The sequence below is a fragment of the Cucurbita pepo genome, chromosome 11 (assembly GCF_057944985.1).
Source record: "Cucurbita pepo subsp. pepo isolate OVF chromosome 11, ASM5794498v1, whole genome shotgun sequence".
In the NCBI taxonomy this organism is placed as follows: domain Eukaryota; kingdom Viridiplantae; phylum Streptophyta; class Magnoliopsida; order Cucurbitales; family Cucurbitaceae; genus Cucurbita; species Cucurbita pepo.
Window position 1 is genome coordinate 1,632,133 of NC_141808.1, and position 23,520 is coordinate 1,655,652.

General features: G+C 38.5%; 6 protein-coding genes across 11 annotated transcripts; 3 read left to right on the forward strand and 3 right to left on the reverse strand.

Moving 5' to 3' along the window:
* Positions 1–2,545: 2,545 nt before the first annotated feature.
* On the forward strand, positions 2,546–6,517 carry LOC111805824 (homeobox protein knotted-1-like 3). 6 transcript variants are annotated; one of them, XM_023691059.2, is made up of 6 exons: positions 2,546–3,621; positions 4,346–4,466; positions 5,113–5,306; positions 5,692–5,826; positions 6,029–6,165; positions 6,236–6,517. In XM_023691059.2, exons 1-6 carry the CDS (start codon positions 2,851–2,853, stop codon positions 6,273–6,275), a joined length of 1,398 nt encoding a protein of 465 aa, XP_023546827.2. In that variant the 5' UTR covers positions 2,546–2,850; the 3' UTR covers positions 6,276–6,517. The 6 variants fall into 6 exon arrangements, with proteins under 6 accessions (XP_023546827.2, XP_023546829.2, XP_023546831.2 ...); XM_023691061.2 differs by having other exon boundaries at positions 2,547–3,621; positions 6,239–6,517; XM_023691063.2 differs by having other exon boundaries at positions 2,547–3,621; positions 6,247–6,517.
* Positions 6,518–7,806: 1,289 nt separating this feature from the next.
* Positions 7,807–11,851, reverse strand: LOC111805797 (uncharacterized). Its single transcript, XM_087128311.1, has 3 exons — positions 11,451–11,851; positions 11,347–11,381; positions 7,807–8,683 (listed from the first exon to the last, which is right to left on the reverse strand). Exons 1-3 carry the CDS (start codon positions 11,841–11,843, stop codon positions 8,155–8,157), a joined length of 957 nt encoding a protein of 318 aa, XP_086984437.1. The 5' UTR covers positions 11,844–11,851; the 3' UTR covers positions 7,807–8,154.
* A 1,111-nt stretch (positions 11,852–12,962) lies between these two features.
* Positions 12,963–15,563, forward strand: LOC111805796 (hydroxyproline O-arabinosyltransferase 1). Its single transcript, XM_023691029.2, has 7 exons — positions 12,963–13,553; positions 13,843–13,910; positions 13,999–14,200; positions 14,280–14,447; positions 14,903–14,974; positions 15,073–15,186; positions 15,349–15,563. Exons 1-7 carry the CDS (start codon positions 13,152–13,154, stop codon positions 15,406–15,408), a joined length of 1,086 nt encoding a protein of 361 aa, XP_023546797.2. The 5' UTR covers positions 12,963–13,151; the 3' UTR covers positions 15,409–15,563.
* A 1,044-nt stretch (positions 15,564–16,607) lies between these two features.
* LOC111805795 (flotillin-like protein 4) lies at positions 16,608–18,489 on the reverse strand. The gene is made up of 2 exons (XM_023691028.2): positions 17,391–18,489; positions 16,608–17,303 (listed from the first exon to the last, which is right to left on the reverse strand). Exons 1-2 carry the CDS (start codon positions 18,315–18,317, stop codon positions 16,782–16,784), a joined length of 1,449 nt encoding a protein of 482 aa, XP_023546796.2. The 5' UTR covers positions 18,318–18,489; the 3' UTR covers positions 16,608–16,781.
* Positions 18,490–19,707: 1,218 nt separating this feature from the next.
* On the reverse strand, positions 19,708–21,188 carry LOC111805000 (small ribosomal subunit protein uS17). The gene is made up of 6 exons (XM_023689856.2): positions 21,044–21,188; positions 20,908–20,948; positions 20,694–20,794; positions 20,215–20,359; positions 20,040–20,129; positions 19,708–19,956 (listed from the first exon to the last, which is right to left on the reverse strand). Exons 1-6 carry the CDS (start codon positions 21,053–21,055, stop codon positions 19,866–19,868), a joined length of 480 nt encoding a protein of 159 aa, XP_023545624.1. The 5' UTR covers positions 21,056–21,188; the 3' UTR covers positions 19,708–19,865.
* A 1,139-nt stretch (positions 21,189–22,327) lies between these two features.
* Positions 22,328–22,927, forward strand: LOC111806049 (uncharacterized). The gene has a single exon (XM_023691392.2). It carries the CDS (start codon positions 22,356–22,358, stop codon positions 22,923–22,925), a length of 570 nt encoding a protein of 189 aa, XP_023547160.2. The 5' UTR covers positions 22,328–22,355; the 3' UTR covers positions 22,926–22,927.
* The last annotated feature ends 593 nt before the right edge of the window (positions 22,928–23,520 follow it).

Here is a 23,520-nt window from a genome sequence, read left to right on the forward strand (position 1 = left end):
AGTTGATTTGATTTAACCCTCTTGACGTGACACGTTTTTGACAAAATGCATTCTCTATCTTTTCTTTTTTCAAAATTAAATTATCTGCTGTTATGCACTCATCCTTTTTTTTATAATCCCCACATTCCTGGCCAATCTAATTTTCGTTTAATATATAAAATATCTAACCAAATTAATTTTAACAAAAAGGAGAGGGAACAAAAGCTCAAACTTCAGATAAGATGGACCTCTAATCACATTTATAATAATAATAGCTGAAGAAAAACCCAAAAACATTCCTATTTCAAATCAAACTAGTTCCGTAACCATTCAAGCTCGACCTCGAGCTTACCGCTAACAGATATTGTCTGCTTATGTATCGCTATCAGCTTTACAATTTTTAAATGCGCCCGTTAGGGAGATGTACCCCTCGTAGCCCAGCATCTTCATTGGCATACTGCCCAATGTCTAGCCGATACCATTTGCAACAACCCAAGCCAATCGCTAACAGATATTGTCCGCTTTAGCTCGTTACAAATCACCCTCACCCTCATAGTTTTAAAACACGTTTGTTAGGGAGAGGTTTTCACACTCTTATAAAAAAAAATGTTTTGTTCCCCTCTCTGACCAACGTGGGATCTCATAGATTTCATAGATATCTTCCAAGCATAAACTTGCCCTTTCTTTTCTTTCCGATATTAATTACATTAAAATATAAAACTTAAAAAATGAACAAAATAATTAAAAAAAAAAAAATTCAAAATTTTAATAATCACATGAAAACGACAAATCATATTTGAAAAATACGTTTATTGTCGTTGATATTTTGAAAAGTAGAATGCATAACCCACTTCTTTTCTTTACACCTAAGTTCTGAAAATGAAAGGAGAAAAAAAAAACCTTAATTTGATTAATTTATTATTATTTAAAAAAATAAAATTATAAAATCACTTTTAATTTTGTGATTAATTGATTATTGAGCTAAATAAATGTAGACTTGAAATTTAAAAAGAACAAATTATAGAAAATTATTATTATTTTTTTATCCTAATAAAGAAAAAAACAAAAGAGGCAAATAATTGAAATTCAATGAAAATCCGTAGTGGTAGATGATTGGGTGGGTTGGCAGGTAGTCCACTATTGACTCCACACCCCACAATACCAAAATAATTATAAAAAAAACACAATATTTCATATTTCCTTATTCTAATTTTAATAATAACTTATAGATATTGATAATACCTTAATTACCAAACTTACAATTTTACTTTCCAAAAATATTTAATTTAGGAATTAATATATATATATATATGTAAAAGTTACTTATAGATCCTAGGTTGGTTGAAGAGGAGAACGAAATATTCTGCGATTTTCATAGAGATGAAGGAAATTGTGAGGCTGACAATGATATGTAATGAGCTAAAACGGATAATATCTGCTAACAATATCATTAGACTGTTATGGTTGGTATCAGATCTAGGCACTGAGTAGTGTACCAACAAGGACACTTCCAAGTGGGTGGATTATGAGATCTCGTGTTGGTTGTAGAAGAAAACTAATAATTACTTATAAGGGCGTGAGAATGTAACTGCCCAAACCCACCGCTAGCAGATATGATCCTTTTTGGGCTTATCCCTTCGAGCTTCTCCTCGTGTTTCTTAAAACGCATATGCTAGGGAGAGATTTTCACACCCTTATAAAAAATGTTTTGTTCCTCTCTTCAACAGATGTGAGATCTCCAATCCACCCCCTTAGGGGCCAGCATCCTCGTTGACACACGTTTTTCTCTCCAATCAATGTGAGATCTCACAATCCACCCCCTTCGGACCTAGTGTCCTCGCTGACACTCGTTCCGTGGGATCTCACAATTCATCCTCTTTGAGACGCAACGTCCTTGCTGGCACACTGCTCGATGTCCACCCCCTTCAGGGTTCAACGTCCTTGCTAGCACACCTCCCAATGTCTAGCTCTAATACCATTTGAAATGACCCCAAGTCTACTGCTAGCATATATTGTTCTCTTTGGGTTTTCCTTTTCGGGTTTCCTCTTAAGGTTTTTAAAACGTGTCTTCTAGGCAGGAGTTTCCACACCATTATAAAGAATGTTTCGTTCATCTCTTTAACCAACGTGGGCCCATAATTTGAGGGTTTACAATCTCTCCCTAGCATATGATAATATCTACTAACGGTAGACTTGAGCTGACTATCACTCACCTCATAACTTTACGTTAAAGACAACCAGGTGATCAACCGGGAAAAAGGGTGAGCATTGGATAAAGAGATTAGTCCTTTGTTTCATGGGGAGTAGCTTTTGTTTTATGATATCAGAGTTTGAACCACAGACAAACTCAATCGTTGACAATTTTAAAAACACTTTAATCCAACCAATAAAATTCTAACATTTTAGTATTAAAACTAAACTAGCCGACACCCTTCACTTACTTTCACCTAACAACTCAATAATTAATTTCCTCTTATTTCTTACAATCATTTATGATTACTTAATTTAAATAATAATTTAAACAATTAATAAATAAATATAATGAATTTAAGTAAAAAAATTGTAAGGTTTATGGGCAAATTTTTAGGTGATGCGGATGTTACGTGGCAGTGGCAGAGATAAGAGGATTCCTACCAATCTCCGCCCTTACAAAGCAAGGTGGAACCAAACTGCCTTCTCACAATAAGCAGTTTTCCGGGCTGTTTTCATCGTCTGAAAACCGCTTTACCTCTCCTTCTCCGTTCTTAAGGACTCGTTTGTACAGTATATCTCTTCAGCTTTCTCTGTCTCCTGCTTCCCCCCCACTATGACTGTATAATTTTTGACTACTTGGAAGTGACGGAATCTGCTTCTTCACCGGCGGTGGTATTTATGGCTTTTCGCAACCAACTCTCTCAGGACCTTCCTCTTCATTATGAGAACCAGTCTCAACCGGAACGGCCGCTTTCTGATAACACGCTGCGCTCGATTTTGTCTGATCAACTGACTGACCACTCTCCGGCCGACGATGGTTCTAAGCCTGAACATCCGCTTCAGAGCACTCCGAATTGGCTGAATAGTGCGCTACTTCGGAATCAAGCACCTCATTCTCACTTTTCTGATGAGACCACGGCGACCGCTGCGGATAACGTTGACACCGACTTCCTTAATCTTCATACGACTGCTGCCAATTCTGCTGTCTCTCATCCGTCGGGTCAATGGCTCTCCCGCGCGATCCTCCATCGCGAACATAGCGATGTTTTAGATGAAGTCGCCGATGCTGCCGATGCTATGATTGGTGCTACCACTTTGTCGCGCGAATCGGATGATTTGAAGAATAACAGCAGCGGCGGGGATGGGGAGGGTGTGAATAACAGCGACGATGTGGCGGTTGAGAGCGATGGTAATGAAGGTGCGTATGGTGGAGATGCGGCGATGAATTGGCAGAATGCGCGGTTTAAGGCGGAAATTCTGGCGCATCCTCTTTACGAGCAGCTACTCTCTGCTCACGTCGCCTGCCTCCGGATCGCAACGCCAGTGGACCAGTTGCCGAGAGTAGATTCTCAGCTTGCTCGGTCTCAGAATGTGGCGGCGAAATACTCGTCGTTTGGTCACCGTTCTCAGCCCATAGCCGGCAATGGAAAAGAGCTTGATCAGTTCATGGTACGTTTCTTCTTTTTTGATGAATCGTTTCATACAGTGGACGATGGAGGCCGTATTGTTCTCTGCGTTGGAGAAAGATTATGAAATTGATTCTCTGTCTGCACTTTGTTCGTATCTTCATTTCTTTATTTTTTCCACTTCGGAGATTCAGTACGTTTTGGACATTCGAGAAGGACATTCTTCTTGGAGAATTTAGTATATCTAGAGGCATCGTCTTGCCAGGAATAAGCGCGGTCTGAGTATCAGCCGCTCCCCCACTCTTCTCTTTCGCTTCATTGAGTTATCGGTTTTTGCCTATTGAATCCAATTTCTGGATTACTGCTTTCGAATTATTGATTACCAAATGTTTGTGATCGATATCTTCTGGTGATTTCAAGCTCTGAGATCGGGCGAATCAGTAACCCCTTACGATTTCAAGCTCTGCCATCATCATTTTCTAGTAAACTTATGCACTTTATATCCAGTTTCTTGAAGCAATTCACTCATTTTAGTGTTCTTCTTCTGGATTCCATTTGAAATCTCAAACAAGAACATGTTTGGCTTCTCAACATTCTTCCATGATATAATTTATTTCCTGCAAGATAATGTGTGTAGCATGGCACTGTCAAAATTGACATGAATAATTTGAGGTGCTGCAGGAATTTATCTGTTGCTACTGGTACATTGCAGATGTTTAGTGCTGACAAATTAATTTCTCACTGTTTTTCATCTTTCTATGCTGCAGACGCATTATGTTCTATTACTTTGCTCTTTCAAAGAGCAACTCCAGCAACATGTTCGTGTTCATGCCATGGAAGCAGTATATGCCTGCTGGGAAATTGAACAATCTTTGCAAAGCTTGACAGGTATTTTCAAACAAGAAAGAGAGAACAAAGAATTGAGAAAGTCTATTTAATATACTTATTGGCTAGTCTATTTAGCAGTTACTTCTGTAAAAAATTTATGTGATATCCCACATCAGTTGTCAGTTGAGGAGGCGAACGAATTATTTTTTATAAGGGTATGTAAACCTCTCCCTAGCAGACGTGGCTTAAAAACTTTGAGGGGAAACTCGAAAGGAAAAGCCAAAAAAGGACAATATCTGGTATCGGTGGGCTCGGGCTATTTCAGTTTTTCTAATATTTAATATTTCTTCTGTGTAATGCTTGTACTTTGACACCTATAGATGCTTTACAGGTATACATAAGGACATCTTAAGCAGTACTAAAAATTTCTTTGAATGATGCAAATTGGAAAACTTCACTGTCATATATCCTATGAGACTATAAGCAACATGACTCATAAATTAGACAGGAGGGAAATTGATAGAAGTCAATTTGATTGTTTATGTTAGCATCTGAATTTCTCTATGATTTTGATCCAATTTAGTGTGCCTGTGATCATGTGTGATTCAGTGTCTGTGTACACCTAATGACTGTGTTTATTTTTATTTGGATCCAATGATTGGTGGTAATAAAAGGTATAATGATTTTTTGCATTTTCCTGTTCTAGGTGTTTCACCAGGTGAAGGTACTGGTGCTACAATGTCTGATGATGACGAAGACCAGATAGATAGCGATGCTAATTTGTTTGATGGAAGTTTTGAGGGTCATGATGCTATGGGATTTGGTCCTCTTATCCCAACCGATAGTGAGAGATCCCTTATGGAAAGGGTGAGGCACGAATTGAAGCATGAACTAAAGAATGTGAGGCCTCTCTCTCTCACTTTTTTGTTCCCTTCTCTTCGGTTTAAATCTTATTTTAGTTCGTGAACTTTGATGGTTGTTTCATTTTGGTCCCTAAACTTTCAAACTGTCTTTCTTCGTCCTTCCTTCTGTATTAACTGTTGACATAAACTTATAGGTTAGGACAAACATTCGGTAAGAGAAGAAATTAGATAGAAAAATAACATAATAACGACTAAAATGGTTGTTTTAAAAATGTTTAGAGACGGAAATGAAACGAGTACGAAGGATCAAAATAGACCTTGTGAAAGATTATAGACTGAAATATAACAAACAGAGTTTAGGGGCCAAAATAGAATCAAAATATGGCAGCTTAGACTAACAAAAATGGTAGCTTTGCTTTTAGCAGGGATACAAAGAGAAAATTTTAGATATCAGGGAGGAGATTTTGCGAAAAAGGAGAGCAGGTAAGCTTCCTGGTGACACCACGTCCGTCTTAAAAGCTTGGTGGCAATCACATTCAAATTGGCCATATCCAACTGTGAGTATGCTGGTTATAGATTTTCTTCCTTTCAATATGATGACTTTTCCATTTTTAAGCACTCGAAAAGTCATTCCAAAAGGTATTCCCAGAAGAAGCACATGCTCGAGACATTAAACGAGCAATATGTTACTTGCTTTTATGGATTGCTTTTCGACAGTCCTTAAATGGATCCCTAATCTGAAAATAACCCACTTTTTAGGAGGAAGATAAAGCAAAGTTGGTTCAAGAAACTGGGCTGCAACTGAAGCAGATAAACAACTGGTTTATTAACCAGAGGAAGAGGAATTGGCACACGAATCCTTCAACCTCAACAACCTTGAAGACTAAACGCAAAAGGTATAGCTACTGAACGAAATGCTACTCCAAAACTTGTGCGCCTGCCATTGTTCTAACCTGATTTGAAAAGAAGTAATGCAGGTGAGGCAACAGGCAACAACCATCCATAGCTCCACGAAAGAAAAGAGAAAACAATCGTCTGTTTTGGGGTGAGGCCATTATTTATATGCTGAAAGGAATGTGAATTAGTGAGATGATAAAGAATTTTCTAGGCGAGGAATAGATGTATAGTGTAATAAGCTTTGTATGATTGCTTCCCTTATAGTCATACTACCGATTAAGCTTAGATTCAAGATTGATTTGATTTCAAGTTGTAGTTAGTTATGGTAAAAAAAATATAGCTTTTACAATACATATCTTCCTACTAAATCTAATTAGCTTTAAAGGCTTAAGCTAATGAAATATGGAATGGGATAATTTTATCACATGAAAAATGTTGGTTTATATTTATATAGTAGGAGCAATCCATGTGCTCCTCGACTGCAAATTATTGACTAGTTTGTCACCATGTAGTATTTAAATATTGTATTGTTATTTAGATTCTCAATTTTGTGTTCATACTCAGATACCTTACATCTTCCAGCCCCACCCTAGAGATTTTTTACACCTATCCCAAAGTTTGGGCTTAAGTTTTTGATGGAGAGAGGGTTTCACAGCATTATAAAAATGTTTGGCTCCTCTCCGACCGAGGTCCCAATGACCAGTGTGGTATCTTACAATCCACCCCTCCCAATGACCAGTGTGGTATCTTACAATCCACCCCCTTCGAAGCCATGAACGGTGTGGGATCTCACAATCCACTCCATTCGGGGCTAGCGACCGGTGTGGGGTCTCACAATCCACCTCCTTCGGACCCAGGGACTGGTGTGGGGTTTCACAATCCACCTTCGAAGCCAGGGACTGGTGTGGGGTCGTACAATCCACCCCCTTTGAGGCTAGCGACCGGAATCCCACAATTCACCCTTTTCGGGGCCAGGGACCGGTGTGGGATTTCACAATCCACCCCCTTCAGGGCCAGGGATCGGTGTGGGATCTCACAATCCACCCCCTTCGAGCCAGGGAGTGGTGTGGGATCTCACAATCCACCCCCTTCAGCCCAGGGATTGGTGTGGGATCTCACAATCCACCCCTTCGGGGCCCGGGACTGGTGTGGGATCTCACTAATCTTCACAATTCACTCCCTTTGGGGCCAGGGACTGGTGTGGGATCTCACAATCTTCACAATCCACCCCTTCGAGGCCAGGGACTGGTGTGGGATCTCACAATCCACCCATCCAAGCTTTAACATTCTTATTAACACTCATTTCTCTCTCCAACCTAGATCTCACATTTTTTACTCAATAATTAACATTAATACTAATGTGTAGAGAATTTTTTGCAACCCTTGTAAAATTGTCCGTATCTCAAAAGGTAAACATTCTAATATTCAACTAAGAATGATCACGTGTACTCTAAAGCTAACACGCCAGGCTGTAATATTTGTATCATATGAATTATAGCCTTGGCATTAGTTACAATGTGTGTCATTTCTTGTAAATCTAAAATCAATGTCATTTTTTCCTTCTAAATATTTATTAATTTATCAAAATTCATTGAACATAAATCTTAATTTGAATGGATTTCTCAGAGAAACGAAGAGAATAAACGCAATCAAATATTTAATTATTTTTCAAAAAACAATAAAAGCAATGTACAAAAAGTATGACATTGGGAAGAAATGAAGAACAGATCGAAAGTATCGAACCGTACACGCATCTCATCATATTTGGCTTGTGTTCATTCCAGTTCCCAATCCGATCGGAGAGGCAAACGGCTGCCGGAATCCATGGCGTCCACCTCCGCCTTCTTCTTCTTCTCCGATCCCTTCGTCAAAATTCAGAGCGTAACTCCTCGGATCGTACTGAAACCTCACACTCCGTCTCTTGTTAACTATGACATTGGGAAGAAAGGAAGAACAGATCGAAAGTATCGAACCGGACACGCACCTCATCATATTTGGCTTGTGTTCATTCCAGTTCCCAATCCGATCGGAGAGGCAAACGGCTGCCGGAATCCATGGCGTCCACCTCTGCCTTCTTCTTCTCCGATCCCTTCGTCAAAATTCAGAGCGTAACTCCTCGGATCGTACTGAAACCTCACACTCCGTCTCTTGTTAACTATTCCATTAATGAAGCTTCTCCACTTCCGCCCTGCCATAGCTTTTATAATGTCCTTGAATCTCTTCACCTTCTTCATCATCCAACTCTGCTTCACTTCTTCTTCATTCTCCCGAAGCAGTAGATATTGGCATCGAACACTGCTGCTTCGGGACAGTCTCGATCCGAATCCGAAGAAACATCCACAGGAGGAATACGAAACTCCAACTTCATCAAGATCAAGATCACGATCATTCCCCTCCTCGATCCGATCAGGCGCTCTGATCTCCTCCGATCGCGAGATTTCATCATCGATAGTCGAAGAAGAAGCCATTCTCGAACAAATCGAGCGATTAAGAGAGAAATAGATCATAAAATTTAATCTCAGCGGCCATTGAAGAAGAAGCGAAGATGCAAATCAAATATAATGTACTCGTCTTTCTCGGATGGAATCCGGAACGAAAGGCTCCAAAAATCTCGAGTGACAGCTCTGCACATCAGGCATTTGAAAACAACCAATGAGCATTCGCCACGCATCTTACGATTTCAGTGCGGGTTTTCTTCCCATCGAACCCTAGTGGGGTCCACGTGTCATAAACCCCACAGCTATTGATTAGGTGGTCCCTATTGATTGACGGTCTGATTGCCGCAGATAAGCTTTTTGTTCCCCGTCCTTCCGTACGCCGCGATGTAGAGGAAATTTATACTTGTTTTTTAAATTTTTAAATACTATATTTATTTATTGGTTGCAAGCATTTAATAACTATATGCAATTCATAAAATGAAATAATACATTACAAAATAACATGTAAAATACTATATGGTAGATTATTAATAATATCATAATGTTTCTGGGCCGAATATTTATTATTCGGAAATATTATCGCTTGCGTGTTACGATTCATGCAATAACCCAAATTAAAACCCGTCTTCCTGGGACCACTCTCTTGCCATCTATACAAATATTATTGTTTTTTCTCTTATTTAACTATCTTTATTTACATATAAAACAAAACAAACAAAAAAAAGTTTAATTTTTTGTATTCACATTATAATATTAATGATACTATATGACACAACATTTTCAACATGAATTTTCATTTTAATTATATTATAATATTATTATATATAAAAATATTAAATTTAATAATGATATTATACACTATTTATATAGCCCAACTAAGCAATATATATATATATAAGTTAGGCCTTGGTTAATTAAATCATAAACTTGCCACCGACTTTAACGGTATCTCGTCCAATCATAACTACCACACATCATCATATTTCTTGCACTTTAAGAAATTAACCCACTTTTCTATATATGTTATTTATTTACTTATTTCTCATTTTAATTTATTTAATTAAATTATATGTTTTATATCAGGTTATGATCGTTGTAACTATTTTACGACAAATTCAATTATTTATAATAATTAAAAATTTTATGTTAAAAAATTTGGTTAAAGTCAAACGAATACTCGATAAAATAAAACAATAAATTTATAAAAAAAAATTAAACGACATGGTTCAATCGATTAAAAAAAATACTTAAAATGCTTTAATTACTTCGTGAGGATTATAATTTTGATTGGAATTGGAACTTTAAATATATTAGAGTAAAGTTGAAGCTAACCCCACAAGAGAATTATATTTGATTTAATTTAGCAGAAAAAGAAAAAAGGAATAATTATAATTATATATATAAAAAAAAAGTGTTAAGAAGGTTGGATATTTATAATTTTATATCCAATTAAAAAAGGGGACAACGAATATTGACGTCATTGTTGGCGTCACCACGACATTGACTCTTTTACGCTTGCTTTAATTTGCATCATTTCTTAATCTGAGTAAACTTTTTAAAAATAATATATATTTCATATTTTGAAAATGACATTATTTCATTTGGTGACGTGTATTTATATTAAACAAATTACTAAATTATATCATAATAATAATAACATAATTTATAAAGTTAATTAAATAAATGCTAACTTTAGTTTGGAATATGAAAAGAAAATGCAATGGATAATATTTATATGCATTTTATTATTATTATTATTCTTTCGGTGCGTAAAAGAATAAAGAAAAAAGATAACATAAAGTTTGTCCAAACGACGTCATTTTGTTTTCAGACTAAAATGTTTGCTTTTCTAAAAAGGGTAAAGAAAATAAAAAAAAATTACTTTATATGTTCTTACTCGATAATAATTTAAAATAAATAATTATTTGAAAAGAATTAGTAAAACAATTACTTAATTCTATATAAATTTGATATTTAATTTTTCAAAATTTTTTAAAAATGGTTTGATTAGAGATATTCATAAGCAAACAAAATAGTATTTTCGAAAGAATCTTGAGGAAGATTATGTTCCCACGAGAAAAATCTTATTATCTTTTTAAAAGTATTTATTTTAAATAATATGTTAATCGATAATAACAAATTTATATTAAAAATGTAAAAATTATAATAAATTCAGTATCAATAAATATTATATGTTTGTCAGAGAAGATATTGAATCCTTAAAGGAAAGAGTGAATTGTGAGATCGCACAAGAGTTGGAGGAGAGAACGAAACATTCTTTATAAGGGTATAGAAACTTCTCCCTAGTAGATGCGTTTTAAAATCGTGAGACTGACGGTGATGCGTAACGGGTCAAAACAGACAATATTTACCAAGGGTGGGTTTAGGTTACTACAAATGGTGTCAAGGTCAGTCACGTGGTGCACCCTCAAGGGAAGTGGATTGTGTGATCTCGCATCGATGGAAGAGAGTAATGAAGCATTCTTTATAAGAATGTGGAAATCTCTCTTTAAAGCCTTGAGACTGACCACGCGGACCAAACACAGACAATATTTACTAATAGTAGATTGATATATCTAATTTGAGTTCGGAATCAATGAATATACATGAAAACGTTACTCAATTATGCTACCATATATGTAAATGATTCATAACAACAGTTTGAATATATATATATATATATATATATATATATATATATATATATATATATATATATATATATATATATATGGTATTTACAATTCCATGGGAATGGAACTTTTAAGGGGAAATTCCTATGGGCGGAGCAATTTACATCCAAAATCCGCTTAAAATAATAAATGAACTATAATCAATCATTCAACCGAGATTCCATCTTCAGAACCGGCGAATTTCGCCGCCGGAACACGCTCCTTGATCGGCGGGGGGAATCTAGCCGTAAAATTTCTGAACGGGAACTCATCGTCTTCACGGCAATCGTCCTCAAAATTGAGGGCATAACTGGAGGAATCGTAGGAAAAGTCGACGGAGGCGAGGTACCTTTTCCTCCGGCGAGCGATCCGAGCGAGGAGATACCGGCAGCGGGCAAGTATTCCCCTGAATTCGCGGACGGTAGATTTGAACCAGGAACACGGGGATGTCGTCGGCGACTTGGAGGGGGAGTCGAGGAAGTCGTCCTGTTGGAAGCCATGGAAACAGCAGAAGGAGGACTTGAGCTTGCGAGCGAAAGCAGGAGAGTGATGAAAATGAGGCAACATTTTTGGAGTCCGAAACAGATGATTTTTTTGTGGGAGTGAGTGGGTGAGTGGCCAATATAATGGATGAGGAGGATAGGGGCAAAAAAGGAAAAGGGAAAAAGTTAATGGATAAGGATGGGATATTATAGTTTGGAGGCTTACCATAGGCGCCGGAAAAAGCGTGGAAACCGCGGTGTGTGTGTCAAATCCGCGTAGGATCTTTTGGGGAAATGTCGGAATTATCCACGGGGAGCTGTCTGAATTCGACTTGCTGACTCACTCTATTTGGACTCTGACTCTGAGCTTCAAAGTTGAGGTCAAATTTGATTTCCTCACTTACTTTGCTGAGTCAAATAATGTAGGAAAATTGTGTTCTTTTTACTTATTTATTTATTCCCCCTCGTTTAAATTGTGGTTACATAAGCACTCGAGACGTTGGAATACCAGCCGCCAATCCAATCCAATCCAATCCAATCACACATCTATAATCCATCATGCACTGTGTCACAATCGCACTTGTACGGCACTTGTTCAAACCTAGCAAATAAGTTAGCCGTGAGAAATTCGGACGTTGCAACAACGTTCATGTATGTTTGGACCTTAAGTTACGTTTGCGAGAAATATTTTAGAAAACGTAAGTGAGAAAATACATTTGAAAAAAATAACGTTATATGACTATAAGCAAAGAAATAAGCACTACAACTTAAATAGCATATAATTCTGGATAGAAGGAAGTGATAACTAATCATATCCTCGGTTATATATTTTGGGACATTTTAGCCCTCGTGGGTGAGACATGATTTTTGGTGACACAACATGAAATGATAAAGGCCTATTTAAGACGAAAGCATGTAAAAGGGGTTTGGAACGAGCATGCGGTTATAGACAACACGTCTTAGACAAGTATGACTGGAACATCCGACATGTGGCTATAGACAACATGTTTTTGACAAATATGACCATGACAGACATATATTCGGTTAGATAGGATTAGGGCCTTAGAACACGGAGGCCCAATGATAACCAAGTGTTAGCCCAACACCTTGGTTGGGTTAAGGCCCAAGAGAATCGATCCAGTCAGAAACCCAATCCATGGCCTATTTAATGTTGAACTCATAAAAAAATAATAATAATAATAATAAAATCGAGAGAAAATTAATCCAACTCTCCACTTTGGTCAGCCAATTTCTTGAATAACTCCTCTCTGGAGGCGACGACTTTTTTCTGAAAGTTCTGCTTCCTCCCTTCATTCTGTCTCCGATTTGAGGGGGATTTAGATGGGCAAATCCAGTTGAGCGGAATCCCAGAAAGTTGGAGACGAACGCTGAAATGGGTTGCGGGAATTTGTTCTTCTTGGTTCTGGTAACCTTCTCTGTTGCTCTAATTACCTACAACATCATCATCTCTGCTAATGTCCCTCTCAAGCAAGAGCTTCCTGGTCCATCAAGATCTTCATCTTCCATTACTGTGGACCCTGTGATTAAGATGCCGATGGCTAAATCCAAAGCTCCTTCCTCCAAGCGACTGTTCCATACGGCCGTCACTGCCTCCGATTCGGTGTACAACACTTGGCAGTGTCGGATTATGTACTATTGGTTCAAGAAGTTCAAAGACGGACTTAATTCTGAGATGGGTGGTTTCACTAGGATCTTGCACTCCGGGAAGCCCGACAAGTATATGGACGAGATTCCCACCTTTGTTGCTCAGCCTCTCCCGGCGGGGATGGATCGGGTACTGATTTCTATGCTTAATTACTACTAATTCTATGTTTCTGGTTCTGCAATGTTTGGAAGATCTCAGGGGAAGTGTTTATCTGTGATTTATGTGTCATGCTATATATGATTTTGTTTATGCACAGCACCTGTTTGAAAGAATTCCCCTTAGGACAGCAAACTCTCGCATTGAATTTCTGTGATTCTAAACTCCTTGGATAATGAAATGATGTCAAATGGGCAACGTTTCTACTGGGTTTCATTTTCATGGAGCTGAAATTACTTTCTGTGGTTTGAAAATGTTACAGGGCTACATAGTTCTCAACAGACCATGGGCGTTTGTGCAATGGCTTCAACAAGCGGACATCAAGGAAGAGTATGAAGAACTTTTTATTATTTCTTTTTCCCTGTTCTAATGGATTGATGGATCAATTATGTTTTACTTTTGAGGTCATTTTTTGCAGTTATATACTCATGTCAGAACCAGATCATATCATTGTGAAGCCTATACCAAATTTGTCAAAGGATGGGCTTGGGGCTGCATTTCCATTCTTTTACATCGAGCCAAAGAAGTATGAGAGTCAACTAAGGAAATTCTTCCCTGAGGACAAGGGTCCGATTACAAACATTGATCCAATTGGGAATTCACCTGTTATTGTTCAAAGGGTATGCGACACCATGCTTCTAAATGACAATGACATTAGGATTCTTCTCACCCTTTTCTCTTTCGAATAAATTTTGGTAGGAGTCTCTCAAGAAAATTGCTCCCACTTGGATGAATATTTCCTTGGCAATGAAGAAGGATCCTGAGACAGATAAGGCGTTTGGTTGGGTTCTTGAAATGTATGCTTATGCTGTTGCTTCCGCTCTGCATGATGTTGGTAACATCTTATATAAGGACTTCATGCTTCAGGTTCTAAGAGAATCTCTGTTTCTTTTTATCATTTTGGTTTATATGCAACATAGCATTTGTATCCATTCTCATTGCTGTTTGATATCTTTGTTCACCGAAACATAATCAACCAACAATTTGAAATCTTTGTGAAAATCTTATTATCTTATGTTTTCTTTTTACCAGACCACATGAAATTTTATCTAATTCCATAGGCATAATAGGGTGTGAACATGGAAAATGAGAGGGAGTCCCGTGTTGGCTGATTAATTAAGAAGATGATCAAAGGTTTATAAGTAAGGAATACACCTCTATTGATACGAGGCCTTTTAGGACACCAAAAGCAAAGCCATGAGATCTTTTGCTCAAAGTGGACAATATCATATCATTCTGGAGAATCGTGATTCCTAACAGATTTGACTGTTCGTTCTGATTTTCTCTATTAATTAACTTAATTGGATGTTGGCACTTTGCAGCCACCGTGGGATACAGAAGTGGGCAAGAAGTTCATAATTCATTATACTTATGGATGTGATTTCAATATGAAGGTAACAAACACATGTTGATTATTTGTCTATCTCATCTATTATCCAGCATGGCTTACATTCTTCTGTCTGTGGCTACTTCCTATATCTCTGGAATACAGGGACAACCAACTCCCGGGAAGATTGGAGAATGGAGGTTTGACAAGAGATCATATGATAATGTCGTCCCCCCTAGAAACCTTCCTCTGCCGCCACCTGGCGTCCCCGAAAGTGTGGTACGTGTCCTATATCTGTTGAATGTAGATGATGTGGAATGTTGTTTATCCATGTCAGAAATACAGCTACTATGGATAACTTGGTACAGAAAATGAATTGTGATGAAGTAGTTCTAAAATTGTAGTGATAACTGAGAACATATTTCATTAATGTGTTTGCAGGTGACACTTGTGAAAATGATTAATGAAGCCACAGCTAACATTCCGAACTGGGGATCTTAAGAAAGTTGTGTTACACGTGCTTGAAAAGTATGAAGATCCGGTACTTAATTCGATTCTTACACAATATAAATACGTTTTTCTGGATATGTATTGATTATCTTGTATTTGATTGGCAAAGGCAAAGGCATAGGCAAATTTTTGAGATTTGTGTTAAACGTTGGTTGGTTGGTTCTAGTGCTAAAATAAATCCTACTCACATCGGTTGGAGAGAAGAACAAAACATTATTTATAAGGGTATACAAATCTCTCTCTAGTAGACTCGTTTTAAAAATTTTGAGGGGAAGTCTGAAAGGAAAAGCCTCAAAAAAGGACGGTCCGCTAGTAGTGGGCTTAGGTTGTTACAAATGGTATCAGAGCCAGACACTGGATGGTGTGTCAGTGAAAACACTAAACCTCGAACGGGGTGGACACTAGGCGGTGTGTCAGTGAGGACGTCGTGAGATCCCACATCGATTAGAGAGATGAACAAGTACTAGCAAGAACGTTAAGACTCCAAAAGAGGTTTGGATTGTGAGATCCTACATTGGTTGGAGAGGGAAACGAAACATTTTTTATAAGGGTATGAAAACTAGATAGTTAAAACCTATGAACTTTAGATAGCTAAAACCTACGTCGTGTCGATGCACCATGAATGTTGAGTATGTTTTCCAAATTTCAAGGCAAAACCCATTAAACCTATGTCGATTTTAGCCGCATTTTGAGCGTTTGCCCTTAGCTAGATTTGGCACCAATTGCCCCTTTCATCTCGGCCTCGGCGACTTCTGCCCCAAATACGAGAAGTATTCATGCCTTGTCGCGTCCATCAACGGTTATAAACCACAACCCCAAATTGATCAAGTTCCACTTAATCTTTTCAAACACGTCTTGCTTAAACTCTTTAGTGCCTTCGAAAATGCCTTCTGTGGTCATGGAAGCCTAAATCGCTCGGGTCTCGTCCTCAATAGAGAACTTGGAATTCTTGAGGAGGCTATCCATGTATTCGGAGCGGGGGCCAATGGTGAAGACGGCGGGGAGCTTCTCGGCTCTCATGGCTTCAACTTCAAAGGTGTAGTTGATCAGAGTGAGATCGAAGGTGATTCCGGTTAGGTTTCAATGTTGGTTGTGGTTGATAATTCATGATTTTTAAAAAATGGTTCAAAAGCTAACATTAAAAATACAGAAACAACCAAAAGTACACTGAAAATCCACAAAACAAAACAAAACAAGAAAAAAGACAACATTGTTTACTCCAAAGAAATTGGAAAACACCCAAAATAGATAACATTATTTACTACAAAGAAATTGGAAACCACCCAAAATAAAAAAAAGCTTATAAATTGCTTTGGAATTGACACATTTTTTGAATTGATACACCAAAACAAGTAACCCATGCCTCAGTTCCGAGAAGACTCGCCCAAGCTTCCCATCCACGGCGGAGGAACCATTCCAGTCTGCTCATGAACCGTCTGAAGTAGCGGCGGCAGCATTTTGTAAACTCCCGCCACCTCATTCATCGCCATATTACTAGCTCCAACGCCGCCTTCCAGACCTTGTCCACCGCTCCCATTTGTCCAGACGCTAATTTTCGGGTTAAGCCCTTTGATGCCATCCGCATTGATTTTGGCAATTTGTTGGAACAGGCCTCCGTTGATCATTAAGTAGTCTCTGAGAGAGCCGTAATTGCCACCCAATGCCTCGAGAAGTGAGCGGAGGTACAAGGCTTGAGCCTCCGCCAGCGCCATCAGTCCCTCTGCCTCTTTCCTTTTCGCGTAGAGCTCTCCGTCGGCGGCCTGTTGTCGAGCGTAAAACGCCGCGTCGGCTAGCGCTTTCTGTGCTTCCGCTTCCCTCTCCTTCTCGAACAGAACCGCCTCTGCTTTCTTTTGCTTGTTGTACAAATCCCAGTTCGCCTCTTGAACCTTTTAATTTTATATCCAATTTGTGATGAATTTGGAGAAATTTAATGGAAGAAATCCAATTGAAACAAGAAATTGAATGAAATTGACCTTCGTTTCATACTCAACGCTGGCTTTGCTTAGAAATTCCGCCTTCAATTTCTCAATCATGGTGAGTGCATTCATCCTCTCCACCTCCTTCTGCAGCTCTGCTTCTCTGAGCGCCACCGCTTTGGCGGCCTCCACTTCCGCAACTTGGGCGGCTCTGGTCCAGGCCGCCTTCTTCGTGGCGAGCTCGGCGTTGGCCTCCGCCACTTCCGCCTCCCTCTCGTTCTCAAACACCTTGACCTCCGCCCTGACTTTAATCTCCTCCTTCTTCCCCTGCCCCTGCCTCTGGGTCGAAATGATCTTAGTCTCCGCGTCGATCTTCGCCGCATTCTGAAGGGTCTGTCCGTCCCTGGATTTCGCGCCGATTTCCCCCTTCATCCTGGCCTCCGCCACATCGATCTTGGCCTGATTGGCAGCCTCCTGCTGCGTCTTCTGCCCCAAATACGAGAAATACTCATGCCCACGAACGTCCACCAGTTGTTTGACATTAGCATTGTAAATCAAAAGCCCGAATTGATCGAGCTCCAATTGCACCTTCCCAAAGACCTCTTGTTTGAACTCTTTGGTGCCTCTGAAAATCTCCTCCATGGTCATGGAGGCGGCAAGGACACGTGTCTCTCCCTCGATGACGCCTTGGACGAGCTCCTTGACATGGTTGGAGAGCTTGTCGTGAGGGGAGATGAGCTTGGCGTATTTGAGAAGGGATTCGATGTCGTCGGAGCGAGGACCGATGGTGAAGACGGCGGGGAGGATGAAGGGGAGCTTCTCGGCGCTCATGGCTTGGACTTCGAAGGTGTAGTTGACGGGAGAGATGTCGAAGATGGTGCAGGATTGACCGGGGAGAACCCATGCCTTCTTGGCGAGTTTGATGTCGGAGATTCCGACGCCGGTGATGGCTAGGTACTCCGATGCGCTGGCTACTTTGTACATGATCACTCTTAAGCTTTTGAGGAGACGATGTTTGGGAATTGGTTTTTGAGGCTTCGATATATTATTCCCTCCTTATTATATATACAAAACCTCTACATCATTTGACTTTTTCTTCCATCATTTTTGTCAAATAATAATAATTTTATTAAATTAAGGATTTAATTGTTTTTATTTGGTATTCTAAACTTTTAAAATAATCAAATAAAATTTTCATTTTTCTAATTTTATTTTAGACCATATATTATATTATTATACCTCTCTATTTTATGTCAAATAAATTCATAATACAGATAATTTTTTAATGTAAAAATAATAGAGGTTGTTTGAGGCGTAAGTTTGTTGATTAAGTTTGTTGATTGGACATTTTCAAATTTTAAGAGACTTTATTATGAGTACATGAATAAATAGAGACCCCGAATTACCTTAAAGATTAATTTAAATTTCAATAATGTCGGAAGTCTCTTCTTTATGATCTACATCCATGCTATTCAGGATAAAGTTGACTTTCAAGAGTGGAAAGAGTCAAAGTTGCTATTCATACTAGTAGGTATATCTAATAAATTAAATTAATTAAGTAGATTTAATCTTCTTTTAATTTTTAGGTTTTCTTCTTCTTTTAGTATTTAAATTTTGTAAATAGGATTTAACTTTTATTTAAGGTTTAGGATGAGTTAGGATGCTCTAATAAATGTCCGCGCACATATTCAAAGTCACATCATCAATTTATTATACTAACGATGACAAGATAATTAACATATCCCAACTGGTTTTAAGCCCATGAACTAAACCACATTATTTTCTTTTTAAGTTTAAGTCGAAGATTCCAGTTTTTAGTCCCATGATACCTTAACCAGTTGAGACTAAAATGACATACTAATATTAAGTGGGAGAAGTTGATGAAATCAAAGGGTTGGCGATCGGATCATATCAATAATAATATAATACAAAGTCATCGAGGTCAATGAGGCATAAAATCAAACAAGTTGAGTTAAATAAATGGATGGACTTGGCTTCAAACCAAGAACACAGCGACATAATCGAAGCCATATATTCCAATAATGTCAACAAACCCATCTGGTTTTTCCCACTCCTCATCCAAATATCAACTAATGTTGATATTTTGCATATGAAATTTATTAGGTTTGAGGTTCCACTTTCAACGCTGGAATTGCTAAGCAACTTCCAATCAGTTGAAGTTTCAGTTACGTGCAAGTTCATAATTCAATTAATTCCCCTTAAATTTCCTTCGCTTACATCATTAAATAAACGTCTATGATCTTCGTCACATAATAGATATAAACAAATGCATAATGCAGTGGAAGTGGCATAAATTATAAAAGAAGGCATTGAAGGTTATGCTATTAAATTAAGAAGTTAAACACGAAGGTACTGAGCAAAACTTAGGGAATCAAAATTGCAGTAGTAGTATCACAATAATGAAATATTCGGTCAACAAATGAAGTGAAAAGATCATCTAGCTGAAAAAAAACTCATGCTAACATATCATCTCTTTAACATAAACAAATACGGGACCTGAAAATTCTGGGCTTAAATTCCTGTGAAGGCCTTCTTACCAGCTGTGGATGATCCAGCAGGAATGACTTTCAATACATTAAACCTCACGGTCTTTGACAACGGCCTGCAAAGATACCCATCCATTAAGAACATGACTAAAAACAAAGTCACAGTAGACAGCAGAGGCGTAGAAAGTTATGTATGAACCTGCACTGGCCAATGATGACATGGTCTCCCTCTTTTACCCTAAAGCAAGGAGCTATGTGTGCTGGAATGTTAGAGTGTCTCTTTTCGTACCTAAAAATGAACAACCCGTGTCAGCAAACTCATTCATAGAAAGGATTAAAGATAACTAATGAAATTTTGGGTATTTAGTTCTCACCTTTGATATTTCTTCACGTAGTGTAGATAATTACGTCTAACAATGATGGTTCTCACCATCTTGGCACTGTGGCAGGTCCCAGCAAGTATACGTCCCCTGATAGAAACAGTGCCAGTGAATGGGCACTTCTTATCGATGTATGTTCCTGCAGCAGAATTACTCTTCAATCTTCAGTACAACTAAGATAAGAGGACGCTGAGAATCATACGTCTAACAATGAATATGTTGATTAGTATAGTCATAGGGTGAATGCAAATCAAACTTGCCCAATGGCCAGATCAGATGATGCAAAGGGAAGAACCACATTGTTTCAAATGACTCGCTGAATAATATAAATGCAGGATCTAGAATTACGAGATTGCGCAGATAACATTAACTCAAGATTACAATGAAGGAGAGTGCAATATTTGGATCTAAAAAGAAGCAGGAAGGCAATGTACGGGAAATTAGTAAATGAAAATCTAGTTATTGTGTAAAACCTTCAATTGCCTCTCTTGGAGTTTTGAATCCCAAACCAATACTCTTCCAGAACCGATTTCCTCCTTTTCCTGGTCTCTTTCCTTTTCCCGATTTCTTCGAGCTGCAAACGAAAGTTTCGAAGTAGATAGAGTGATTTATCCGACGGCAAAAAGAAAACGGCCTTGCCTGCATAAAGTACAATGTTTGAACTTGCTTTTCCAGTAGTTTTCTTACCTAAGAAACACCTTGGGCTGCTTCAGAAAAGCCTTCTCCGTCTGCATTACAAACAGAACATAATTTCATAAATGCAGGTGCCAATCAGACATTGATTGAACGGAAAGAAACGCCGGGCGACGGACAAAATCCATACCTGTTCCGCCATGATTAGGGTTTCGAAGATCCGATAGAAGCCTAAGCCGCAGAGTCTGGCGCGATGGAAAAACCCTAGAGGCAACAAATGGAATCTAAGAAGCTTTGTGATGTTTATAAGGAAAGCTCTAAATACCGAAATTACTACTATGCCCTCTGCCCTGTCTTCTAGTGTCGTTTCCTATTAGATTCAGAGGGAGAGAGAGGCCTATTATTAATTTTTATTTCAAAATTATCTTTTTAATTCAGAGGGAAGGAATGGGCCCGGGCTTTTTTTGGTCACGCTTTGAGATGGGTGGGCTTGGGCTTTTTCTTCTAGATTGGTGGGCTTGGGCTTTTTATTCTAGATTAGTGGGATTGGGCTTTTTCTTCTAGATTGGTGGGCTTGGGCTTTTTCTTCTAGATTGGTGGGCTTGGGTTTTTTCTTCTAGATTGGTGGGCTTTTAGATTTACCATAATAAGAAATAATTATATGAATTGATTTTTGTTTAATAATTAATTTATCGTACATTCAAATTAAAAAATATAATTATCAAATTTTAAATGTAAATTTAAATCTAAAGTTATAAAACCAAAACCATCCATCTTTTAAAATTTATGGAAAAAAATAAATAAATTATTCATGCTGTGTTTTCAAAACTCTTCTGGATGTTTCCTCTACGGCCGACCACACAGCAAGTCCATGTGCCCGCGTTTGATCATTAACCTCAACCATAATTCAAAACACCGATCTCCACGGGATCCAATTATCTTCCGCCACGTGTAACTTAAACTACGCATTGCCACACGACATGTGTCATTCCGATTCGAATTTCCAATTATTTTCCTCCATCATCTTGGACTTTCCAAAATCTTTTATTTTATTTTTTTTCTCAAACAAAACTTGAAAAGACGTTTTTATCCTTTAAACAGTCCATCTTATCCCCAGAGACCGCGGGTTAAAACGGATATCTCGCTCTTCGACTTGTAAGATATTCATTGGGTTAGTTAATTATATTAAAATCAAACTTACTTTAATCTCCCCGTCACCTTTTCTTATCTCTTTTGCGGATAATAATCAACATATTTCATTATTTAATTACAATATTAAAAATTTTGATCTCTTATTATTTAATAATATCCATTACTGCCTACGTCGTCCTAGCCGTTAGATGGGAAATCGCAATCGTACGGCCAACAATATTTCAACCATGCCCTAAATTTTATAGCATAATTACGATCCGACCACCCCCGGACCTATAAATTCCACCGCCGAGACGAACTCCGTTTACTGAAATCCCGCCGTCCTGTCGTTTCGCCAAACATAATCCCCAATGAAGAAGGAAACAAGCGGACCTGTTCTCCGGCCACTTCCCGCCGCCGGCCGATTTCACTCTCCGATCTCTTCTCCGTTCGCCGCGTCAACGAGCTTCGGCTTCTCTTCCACATCCTCATCATTTTTCCACAACCACGAACGATCCGCTTCTCCTACTCGAGTCAACATTTCTCCCGGTCCCCTGTCTCGCTCTGTTCGATTTTCAATCGATCACCGGTCCGGTTCGCCGAGTCGGTCCATCGCACTCTCCAACCGGAACTCGCCGGTTTCTCAACCGAAAAAGACGTGCACTTGTTCGCCCACGACTCACCCCGGTTCCTTCCGGTGCAGTCTGCATAGAAATTCAGGCAATGGCGGACACCATCAGACGTATTCATCGAGCGGGTTAAACATGCGGAGGTCTGCGATGACGAACTCGCTAGTGAGAATCGGCGGCGTTGAGGGAGACTGGGTGAAGCGAGCGTTGACTGCTTTGATACGACCTTCTTCACACCAACTGAGACGGCGAGCCAATTTCCGGCCACGCCCCAGCCGGCTTTCGGTCGTGTCCAGGGCCGATGATCTGTAAAATTAAAATCTGTACATTACATTTCTAAAATCAAAATGGATTCGAAATAGATCATTTTGTTAGAAATCACGACTTTAATTGATATGATTTTGAATATAAACTCTCGTGGCTTGAAATTCCAAAAATCCGTGTCAATAAATATATATTACTTATTTATAAATTCATAATCACTCCTTAAAGGAGTGAATTTGAGACTTCCTTGCACCCTTCTTCAACAGTTTTAGGTTTGACATTTCAATAGCCATTAATTTAACCGTTGGTGTTGCTCGTGATGTAAGGCATGTCGTTAAATTAATATGGTTAAATTAAGGTTTTAAAAGGTTTAATTTCTTGTTTTTTCTTTTTAAAATTATTATTTGATCTTAATTGGTGGGGGGTTTTGGAGGGAATGTTGTTGGGGACCGGAGAAGCCATTGAAATGGAGGAAGGCTTCTGTTGTAAAGGAGCTGGGAGAGAGAGAAGGTCTGAAGAAAATTGATGAATTATTATTTTTTAATTAATTAGCGAATGATTAAAGCTGATCAATAATCGAACAAGACAATAATCGAATAATTAAAGCTGATGATCCATGAAGAACTGCCACGTGGATGCGGTG

Bases quoted from the DNA above. Each gene is read 5' to 3' on its own strand.
- LOC111805824 (XM_023691059.2), top strand. From the start codon at position 2,851: ATGGCTTTTCGCAACCAACTCTCTCAGGACCTTCCTCTTCATTATGAG. The intron at 3,622-4,345 runs GTACGTTTCTTC...TCTATGCTGCAG, and splicing joins AAGAGCTTGATCAGTTCATG to ACGCATTATGTTCTATTACT. The intron at 4,467-5,112 runs GTATTTTCAAAC...TTCCTGTTCTAG, and splicing joins ATCTTTGCAAAGCTTGACAG to GTGTTTCACCAGGTGAAGGT.
- LOC111805797 (XM_087128311.1), bottom strand. From the start codon at position 11,843: ATGTTGCCTCATTTTCATCACTCTCCTGCTTTCGCTCGCAAGCTCAAG. The intron at 11,382-11,450 runs GTTGAATGATTG...CTCCGCCCATAG, and splicing joins GTTCTGAAGATGGAATCTCG to GAATTTCCCCTTAAAAGTTC. The intron at 8,684-11,346 runs GTAAATACCATA...ATGGCCGCTGAG, and splicing joins AGTTCCATTCCCATGGAATT to ATTAAATTTTATGATCTATT.
- LOC111805796 (XM_023691029.2), top strand. From the start codon at position 13,152: ATGGGTTGCGGGAATTTGTTCTTCTTGGTTCTGGTAACCTTCTCTGTT. The intron at 13,911-13,998 runs GTATGAAGAACT...CATTTTTTGCAG, and splicing joins CAAGCGGACATCAAGGAAGA to TTATATACTCATGTCAGAAC. The intron at 14,201-14,279 runs GTATGCGACACC...AAATTTTGGTAG, and splicing joins CACCTGTTATTGTTCAAAGG to GAGTCTCTCAAGAAAATTGC.
- LOC111805795 (XM_023691028.2), bottom strand. From the start codon at position 18,317: ATGTACAAAGTAGCCAGCGCATCGGAGTACCTAGCCATCACCGGCGTC. The intron at 17,304-17,390 runs GTCAATTTCATT...TAAAATTAAAAG, and splicing joins GCGTTGAGTATGAAACGAAG to GTTCAAGAGGCGAACTGGGA.
- LOC111805000 (XM_023689856.2), bottom strand. The intron at 20,360-20,693 runs GTTTTACACAAT...ATTCTGCTGCAG, and splicing joins TCCAAGAGAGGCAATTGAAG to GAACATACATCGATAAGAAG. The intron at 19,957-20,039 runs GTTCATACATAA...GTATCTTTGCAG, and splicing joins GTCATCATTGGCCAGTGCAG to GCCGTTGTCAAAGACCGTGA.
- LOC111806049 (XM_023691392.2), top strand. From the start codon at position 22,356: ATGAAGAAGGAAACAAGCGGACCTGTTCTCCGGCCACTTCCCGCCGCC.